At 40.6% G+C, this 10,000-nt stretch overlaps 1 protein-coding gene across 1 annotated transcript in view; it reads left to right on the forward strand.

Annotated features, from left to right (window-relative positions):
- The first annotated feature begins 3,235 nt into the window (after positions 1-3,235).
- The window catches only part of LOC121859049, a 73,873-nt gene continuing 67,108 nt past the window's right edge, over positions 3,236-10,000 (forward strand). Inside the window, exon 1 of the mRNA XM_042355707.1 lies at positions 3,236-4,273. Coding sequence (XP_042211641.1) covers positions 4,271-4,273 — 3 coding nt within the window. The 5' untranslated portion in view covers positions 3,236-4,270. The remainder of the gene's footprint in view (positions 4,274-10,000) is intronic.

A 10,000-nucleotide genomic window follows, 5' to 3' on the forward strand; every position in this document is an offset into this window, starting at 1 on the left:
CACACAGACACACACACACACACACACACACACACAATGCCATCAACAACTACTTATATAATAACAAATTAACCCATAGCTCTCACATGATCACCTCCAAGTGTGTGTGTGTGTGTGTGTGGAGGAGAAGAAAGAAATCACACTCGTCCTCAACCTGTGGTATGACCAAAGACTCCAGGCTACCTTAAGACCTGTCAGGGAAACATAAAAAAAAATACCTCCCTTACCACAATACTTCCCAAGGGCGTCTGGGGGAAAAATGAATACAGGAAATTCTCATAGGTGCCCCAGATTCCATACCAGCTGTGAAAGTTGATGATATTAAAACGGAAATACGTGATGATGTATACACTCGTACTTCCTATACTAGTTCAGTCATGGTGATTTAGGTGAAAGTTTTGTCGTGTTTTAAGGGTTTTTTTTTAGTTATTTCCTTTCGTTTTATGTTTAATCTTATTGTTGTTTAGTTATTTCCTGTGTGTGTGTGTGTGTGTGTTTCAAATCCACATCCTTTCCCGACACACATACAAGGAATAGTCACACACACACACACACACACACACACACACACACACACACACACACACACACACACACACACAAATCCCCCCATCACACCTTCCTTCCTCCCCCTTCCACCACTTACACACACATTCGTACCCTCTCCCACACAACGAACCCACCCATCACCTCCTCCATCCCTCTCCCACACCCACTCCTTCTATCCCTCCCACCCACACCCCTCACACCCATATCCCCATTCGCACAATAATAACACACACACACACACACACACACACACACACACACACACACACACAATAACACACACACACACACACACACCAAAATTCTCAGGTAAATATATTATGTAAATCAGAGTTTATCAAGTGTCTCCCACCAACAATGTTTATGCAAATCACATTCGGTGCGCCGCGGTTAGGTGGTGGTCTTCTGCGGGTATTGCCACTGTCAGCTGCGGGTGGTGGCGGACACAAACATCAATCAGGTATTGGCGTCTCTTTGTCTGAAGGCAACTGCCATTTAGGTGCGTGATTGCAGGCACGTTGGCTGATGAACAGATCGCACATCGCTCTGTTGGAAGATATAATGATTAAGCCCTCTGAGAGGCAATGTCAGAGAATGAAAGAGGATTGCATAACTATTATGCTATTGTACTAGTCGCTTAATATTGCACTCTGCCTGTGTTCTGTGTCTGTCTGTAAGTGTTGACAGGTATGGCAGTGAAGAGAAACAGACAGAGAGAGAGAGAGAGAGAGACTCATGATCTCACCATAACAGTTAGTGGTTCAGCGACAAATTACGTGTACATCTATATCTGTACATACACACACACACACACACACTCGACTCAAACATAAAATTTAATTAGTAACAAAACTCAAATTCACAAATTAAAATTAAACGCATTTCGAGGTCCTTATTATCGTGGTAGCTCAAGCCCACCTGAGATTGTGATCATTAAACTTAATAAGAAGATGTAGGTGAGTGTTAGAGGAGGCAATTTGTCGAGTAATGGCGGTGAATTGCATGAGGGAGAAGGTGGCTACTCATCTCAATGTTGGGCAGGGAGGAGTGGGGGTGAGAGGGAGGAGAGGGGTGAGGGAGGATGGAGAGGGAGGGCAGGGGAAGGAGGGAGGGCAGGGGAAGGAGGGAGAGCAAGGGGAGGAGGGAAGGTTAGGTGAGACGGAGAAGGGGAGGAGAGAAAGATACTGGGTATGGGGAAGGAGGAAGGGTAGAGAAGGGTGGGAGGAGGGGTAAGGATAAGGGAGGAAAGAGTGGGGAAAGGGGTTAAGGGAAATAAAAGAAGAAGGAGAGAAAATGGTGATGAGGCAGGAAGAGATACAGTGTGTGTGTGTGTGTGTGTGTGTGTGTGTGTGTGTGTGTGTGTGTGTGTGTGTGTGTGTGTGTGTGAAGAAATAGAAGGAAAGGAAATGAAGGAAAGGAGAAGAAAGAAGGTAATAAAAGGGGGAGACAGACTAGAAAACGGAAAGTAGAAAGAAAATGACGAAAGTAAGAAAAAAAATATGAGAGAACGAAGAAAAACTTGAGAGGAAAAATGAATAAAAAAGAAAAAAAATAGAGAGAATGGAGACGAGGTAATAACATAGGGAAGAGAGAGTAAGAAGAATGGAAGAGGGAAGAACTAAGAAGAAGGGGAATAAGATAAGATGAAGTAAAGGAAGAAACTTAAAATGACTTAACTGCATATTTTTAGTTAATCACTTATACTGAAAACAGAACAATGTATGTATGTATGTATATATGTATGTATGTATGTATGTATGTATGTATATATGTATGTATGTATGTATGTATGTATGTATGTACGTATGTATGTATGTATGTAACACCCGTGGAACAATAGAGTTGTTCTGGTTAAAGACAACATGTACAGTACAACAGAAAACAACAGATGTGCAGAGAAAAAAAACAGCTGTGAAAATAACAGCAACAGTATTTACAACAGGTATAGCAATAACGGTATTAACGAGAGCAGCTGCAATAGTCAACAGAAGCATTAACAGTATAAACAACAGTTGAAACAGCTATAACAATATCAACAGTAGTATTAACAATTAACAGAAAATTTAACAACAGAAGCAACAACAGAAATAACCATAATAATATCAACTACAATAGTCAACAGATAACCCCTTAACAGATTCAACAACAGACAGCAATCGTCAACAGATAACCCCTTAACAGATTCAACAACAGACAGCAATCGTCAACAGATAACCCCTTAACAACAGTCAACAGCAGACAGGTATGGTGATATCAAGAATGACAGCATCACCAACAGCCAACTGAAGGAACTGGGGCAGAACCCTCATCCACAGCGGCAAATTAGACAGCATTAAGCAGGAGCAGAAGCAGAAAGAACACCAGCAGGCAAGAATCAAGAGGCATCATCCTCACCAAGAACAAAAGTAGTAAAGCAGTAGGTGATGAATAAATGAGGTAGACACGGTAGCAAAAGGAGGAAGAGGAGTAAAGGGAGAGGACAACAGCAGTAGTGGCAGCAGAAGGCGTGGAACTTGAGGTAACATTACAGCAGAAGGCGTGTGCATGCGATAACATTACAGCGGAAAGCGTGGTACATGAGGGAACATTACAGCAGAAGGCGTGGCAGAGGGGGTAATAGCAAGAGGAGGAGGCGGGTTACAGTAAGCAGCAGCAACAGAGTTTGGCAGTCAGTCGCCCCCCGACACCCGACGAGGCAGGAGGTTCTACAAGAAGCAGCGGTCCCCAACACTCACCTTGCGGGACTCTCCGTCGCGCTCGGTCAAGGAACTCCCCACGCGCCCCAGGTGTTCACGACGCCACTCTACCTGCCAACCTTGTGGCTTCGGCCTGCAGCAGGGCTTGCGGCTTATTTTGCGGGTGGAAGTATTTCCATTTGTGGTCAATGATTTAGTGAGAGTGTGTGTTTATTGTCACACCAAAATACTGATTACGCAAAGCAGTTGTCATACGATCACCGGCAAGGCGTAGCTGGACACAACTTATCGGTATCCTGCCAGTGTATTACAACTACCGTTACAGACAATCATCTAAATTGCGACTTTCCGGATAATTACCTAAGCGGCCCACAGGTCCTCTCCAAGTGTCTCTCTCACCCCCAGGGCGTGAACAAGGGCGCCGTTTCCAGTCTGTATCAGTTCTCTCCTCCTCTACTTCTCGTACACCCCTCCCCTCCTCCCGTCATCCTCCGCAGGGTCAAGTGATAAGCAATTTCTCACACTCACCTCTGCTACCACTTCTCATATATGCTCTAAGAACTTCATCTTGAAAGTCATCTATACTGTATGCATACACACGAACTTCTCAGAGCCGTTGTGTACATCTTAAGAACGCCTCGTAATCGTTATTCATCAGCTGGCCTCAACCAACATACTGTAACTGTTAACTGAAATGGTTATCAACTTTCGAGATTTAATATAGCTTATGAAAGGCATTTGTCCTTAGACAATTATCTTGTTTTACAAACCTGATAAAATAAGAAATTAACCAAGATAATTAAATAACATTAAGAAGAAAACGAAAATAAACAGTTACACGAGGAGACAGAAGTTTTAGGCCCGTCGTCCTGCGTTGTTTGGAGTGTTTACCTGTGGTGTTGCCACCTGGTGGTCGGTGTCTCCGCTGACCGCTCGTGACTCCCCTGCTCACCGCACACCGCAACAACAACAAAAGAAAAGAAGGAAGTGTCCGCTTGCGGCGACACGTCCCACGCAGCAGACTAATGGTGAGTATTGGACACCTGTTATCTCTGGTTTTCTGTATTTCTCTTATATATACGGACAAATGTTATCATAGCTGTATACTTCTGTTCTACTCTGTTACAACATTTATAAGACCTAATGTCTATGTTGTAAGCTGCAGGGAACCACCGTGATTATTATTATTATTATTATTATTATTATTATTATTATTATTATTATTATTATAGGAACCACTTATGCGCACTACCTCACCAATTGTTTTATTTAGCTTAATACTTTCGTTTGTTGAGGATTTTACCATTATGTTTTACTGTCAATAAATCTTTTTCTCTATGTGGTCTCCGGTCCGTGTGTGTGTGTGTGTGTGTGTGTGTGTGTGTGTGTGTGTGTGTGTGTGTGATACCTTTAAAAAAATAACACTGGTGTTTGAGGAAAATGTTAGACTGGCTATCTCAGACCTCATAAAAGTTCGACATTCACTCCTCTGTGGCTTTTATGGTCTCGCGGACATTACTGTGGTGTGGCGGTGACGAAGAGGAACTTAACTCACCTTCAGGAACAACCTTGGCTTTTATTATCCACCGTAGGGCACCGAAGAAGGGGGGAGGGGAGGGGGGGGAGAGGAAAGAAAATTAATAATTATCCATCGTTCTTCTGGTCAGGTTGACACCATAACCATAAACTTGATGAAACTTTGTGAATATTAAAGTAACTTAAAAAAAAATATCTGAGATGAATTGGAAGAAAATTATTAATATTTTCTTCTATACTTGGAGGAGTTATGGAAGTTGTTTTTTTTTATTACTAGGGACGGAAAGAGAAGGATGGGGGAGGAGGGAGGGGGAGGGGGGAGGGAGGGGGGGGAGATAACCTTGCTTGTGGTTACCCCTTTGATGATGATTTTGTTTCGTATAACCAGCTTCGTCCTTAGTCACCTCTCTCTCTCTCTCTCTCTCATTATCTCTTTCGGTTCCTGGTCTCTTCTTCTATATCATTCTCTCCTTTCCTGTTCTTCTTTCACTCTCTATATCCTCTCTCTCCCCTAATCTTCTTCACCAATCATTCTTTCCTCTGGCCCTCCTCTTTATTTATTTCCTCACTACATCTTTCTCTCTTTCTTTATTCACTAACTTCCTCTTCGACCTTCACCTGCTCTTCGTTCTATTGTTCTCGTGTTCTCCCCCTGTCTCTCTCTAACCCCCCACGATAAATCGGCAACAATTTCAGGCAGTGTTCCCAGACAATAGCCACACGGGGGAAAAATGTAGAGGTGGTTCATTCTCAGCCAGACATTGACCTTGAGTGAGTGACCCTCAATAAAGCCATAAGTTTTACATTTTCTGTCTGTCTGTCTGTCTGTCTGTCTGTCTGTCTGTCTGTATGTCTGTCTGTCTGTTACACTGTTTATACCTCAGTATTTGACGTTGAATAGCCCCTTTGTTTATCAGAATTTCACAATGTTTATTTCCGAGAATTTAATGGTGCTTGAATGTGAATGACTGACTGACTCTCTAAATGATTTTTTTTTTGTATCTTAGAGTGTAATGGATGTTGAATGTGAGTAATTTGTTCTTAACGTCATAGTATATTTGTAAAAAGAAGCTGCATACCTTTTTCCTATAAGAATTCAGGACTTATTATTATGTGACGCTCCTAGACGGTTTTGGTCTCGTAATTCAACATTGGTTTTAGGTTAAATTTTGAAGGACATTTAACTTGATAATCTTAACAATAAACAAATATATTTATTGTTTATCTTTAACATACCACAATACTTTTTTTTTTATTGTAAACTTTGTGATTATTGAAATTAGTTAATTATCTGATAGTAAATGAGTGAATCCTACCATTATTTTTTTTCATAGTTTATATAATATGACATTTAATACTTTTTTTTACTAGATTTCTATACTTTTTAATAATTTAGATTTTGATAGTTTGGGATACTAGGTGAGAGAGGCTTTACTTTAATACTTTTTCACACGTCAGTAAATAATTTGTTCTTATCACAATTCAGCAAAGTCTTGGGGCCTCTAGAATTTGATGATACATTGATATTATTCTTAAGTTTAAAATTCATACTTTGATAGTAGTTTGAATCTATGGTGACGAGCCTCTAACGCCGGTATTTACTTACAATTTAACACTGAAATAGTGTATACGTGTTTATGAATGAATATACAGTATATGTATAGGTGTGTGTGTGTGTGTGTGTGTGTGTGATACCCATCCTCCAGTTACTGCCGTGGTTAACATTGGTAGCGTCCAAACCTGTGTGGCCACATTCTTGAGGCGTTTACGGTACCGTGTTTTACTAATGATTGGCAACTGCTCCTGGGAATTATACGGACTGGCGTGTCTTCATGTGTGAGAGAGAGAGAGAGAGAGAGAGAGAGAGAGAGAGAGAGAGAGAGAGAGAGAGAGAGAGCTCACCCACCAAGACAATATCAACACTCGTAAGTCGCCCTAAACTACATATGCAACACAAACCATCGTCTGGTCATACACCACAACAACACAATACCACAACAACACAATACCACAACACCACACCACCACAAATTGAAGAGGAAATTCCACCTCCTGGTCGCTGATCCTCCTGAAGGCCCACCAGGAGGGAAATGTTCGAGCCGTGAATAGTGTGTTCTATCAGATCGTTGGTATGATAGATTCAGGTTCCTTAAAAGGTCAAAATATCGTTTAGGTGTTCAACTTAAGGTAATTTGAGGTCAATGGGTTAAAAAAGAGTCAATTTAATGATATATTGAAGTCAAAATATGTCTCTTTAATCTAGCAACTTTGAGGTGAAGAGGACATTAGCCAACCTCTCAACCTCCAAGACAGAAATTAAACTCATTGAGATTGACCTATGACATCTTGGCCTCGTAGATGGTCAAAGGTTAATCCCAGGTCATGAAATATTCTTTATCTCTGGTGGTGTAAGTAACAAAGGTCGGGGAAGGTCACTGGTCAAGTGAAACAAGGACAGGTCTACACCATACTGTACCATAGAGGTAACGTGGACAGCCATCTTCCATTTCTTCAGTTGTGAATTTTAGGTACCCATTCACAGCTGGGTTGACCCCCCCCCCACCTACAAACATATGTAATGTTCCTCAGGCAGAAGACAATCGTTATATACACTCAATCTTCGCACACATACACACACTTGACACACACACACACACACACACACGTTCACATTGAAACATACATAAACACCCATACTTTGACGCACATGAGAATAGGTACATATTCAGATAGGAACACACACACACACACACACACACACACACACGTTTGCACACACACACACACACACACACACACACACACACACGAACCTTCTCACGCACATGACCAACAAACCACACAGGATGGTACTTAAATTCCACAAAGCAGAAATTCCTTCAGCAGAAGATTAAGTGACTCACCCTTAAGGCATACGTCACTATAATCACCCGAGAGTTACTTGTTGAACTGGAGCTTCCGGTTTAAGTGCTTCCGTCTCTTGCTTTACTTACTTACTTGTTTGGTTTTTGTTTTGTTTATTGTTTAAGTAAAGTGAAGTAGTCCATTAAGTAATATATATTAACTCTTTTAAGCGATAAATTATTTCCTTGAGAAAGATGACATTGCTCTGAAAGGGTTAAGTCATCGTACTGAAAGGGTCAAGTCATCGTACTGAAAGGGTTAAGTCATCGTACTGAAAGGGTTAAGTCATCGTACTGAAAGGGTTAAGTCATCGTACTGAAAGGGTTAAGTCATCGTACTGAAAGGGTTAAGTCATCGTACTGAAAGGGTTAAGGCATCGTACTGAAAGGGTTAAGTCATCGTACTGAAAGGGTTAAGTCATCGTACTGAAAGGATTAAGTCATTGTACTGAAAGGGTTAAGTCATCGTACTGAAAGGGTTAAGTCATCGTACTGAAAGGGTTAAGTCATTGTACTGAAAGGGTTAAGTCATCGTACAGAAAGGGTTAAGTCATCGTACTGAAAGGGTTAAGTCATCGTACTGAAAGGGTTAAGTCATCGTGCTACAGAAGGTTAAATGTCAACACTGAAAGGGGTTAAGTCATCATGCTACCAGAAGGGTTAAGTCATCGTACTGAAAAGGGTTAAGTCATCATGCTCAAAGTTAAGTCATCGTACTGAAAGGGTTAAGTCATCATGTCAAGGGTTAAGTCATCGTACTGAAAGGGTTAAGTCATTGTACTGAAAGGGTTAAGTCATCGTACTGAAAGGGTTAAGTCATCGTATTCAAGGGATTAAGTCATCATGCTCAAAGGTTTATTTCAACACAACTAGTAAAAGTTCGGCTTTTGAGAGATTTGGTATAGTTAGGTTAGGTTTGGTTAGGTTAGGTTAGCCTTGATATGGTTAACTTAGGTCAGGTTAGATCAGGTTATCGTTGGTTAGGTTAGATTTGGTTAGGTTAACTTAAGTTAGTTTAATTCTAGCTAGTACACTTTCATAAAACTATCTCTCGGTTTTTTTTTTCAATTATATTTCTTATCAATAACATTCCTATCAATAACTTTTCAATAATACTTAAAAGAAATAAAAACAAAAACAATATAACGCATAGGGATTGTATTCTACCTGGTAATACTTAATAAAGGTAATCCAGAACATGAGGCGTTATTAACCACCTCAACCCGTATACACAGAGGCTACACATTTTCCTCACGAGCGAAAAAAAAAATTATCTTCGGGAAAATAGTGTAGGAAAATTAAAAGCTTAACTGGTTAAAGACAGGAATTTATCTCAAAGTTATAGGAATTTGTCTGGAATTTTTAGGAATTTATCTGGAATTTTTAGCACATGAAGCGTGAAAATGGTGGAGTGAAAAATATTAATAATTAATAGGTGTCACAAGCGTATGGTTGAGATGTGACTCACTTGGGAGGGAGGGAGGGAGGGAAAAGGGGAAGGAAAGGAGGGAGGGAGGGAGGGAGGGAAAAATGGAAGGAAAGGAGGGAGAGAGGGAGGGAGGGAGGGAGGGAGGTCTACAAGATAAGGCTGATAATATCCTCACGCCATGAACGACAGTATGTGTTGCCACAGTGTATTTATACATCAGATATAACCACTGTCTTTCCAATCTTTTAATATTTTCTAAAATAAGGAAAAAAAATGGAACAATTTATTCTCTTCGAAATAGTATCTGAGCACACCATTTGAACACTTTCTGAACACATTCTGAACAGTGTATGAACACTTACTAAACTTACTGTCAGATCAGTTTCTGAAAACAATATCTAAACAATTTCTGAACACACTGTTTAAATATTTTGTGAAATACTGTCTGACCACTCTGAACACTTCTGAACAAGTAACCTAACCTAAGCTCTCTCTCTCTCTCTCTCTCTCTCTCTCTCTCTCTCTCTCTCTCTCTCTCGTTCACAGCTCAATGTACCTGCCGTGTCTACAACAATTTTTTTACAGGTATTAATTATTTTCATCTTATAACGACACATAACCAGGCATTAATACATAAACCTTTCAAATCTGGGTAAATATTTAGGTAACAGGTGAGGGTAAATATACAAGGTTTACCTGTATGTACTTACTTACCTGAGTGACACCTTAATGAGTCTCCATAACGTTAAGTGGTGTGCAATTATGCCTTAACGAGACGTACGTGTGTGTGTGTATGTGTGTGTGTGTGTGTGTGTGTGTGTGTGTGTGTGTGTACAGTATGTCTTTATTTACAAACTTACCTGCATATACGCGACAAATATTCATCG

The sequence above is a fragment of the Homarus americanus genome, unplaced genomic scaffold, assembly GCF_018991925.1.
Source record: "Homarus americanus isolate GMGI-L3 unplaced genomic scaffold, GMGI_Hamer_2.0 scaffold594, whole genome shotgun sequence".
Classification (NCBI taxonomy): domain Eukaryota; kingdom Metazoa; phylum Arthropoda; class Malacostraca; order Decapoda; family Nephropidae; genus Homarus; species Homarus americanus.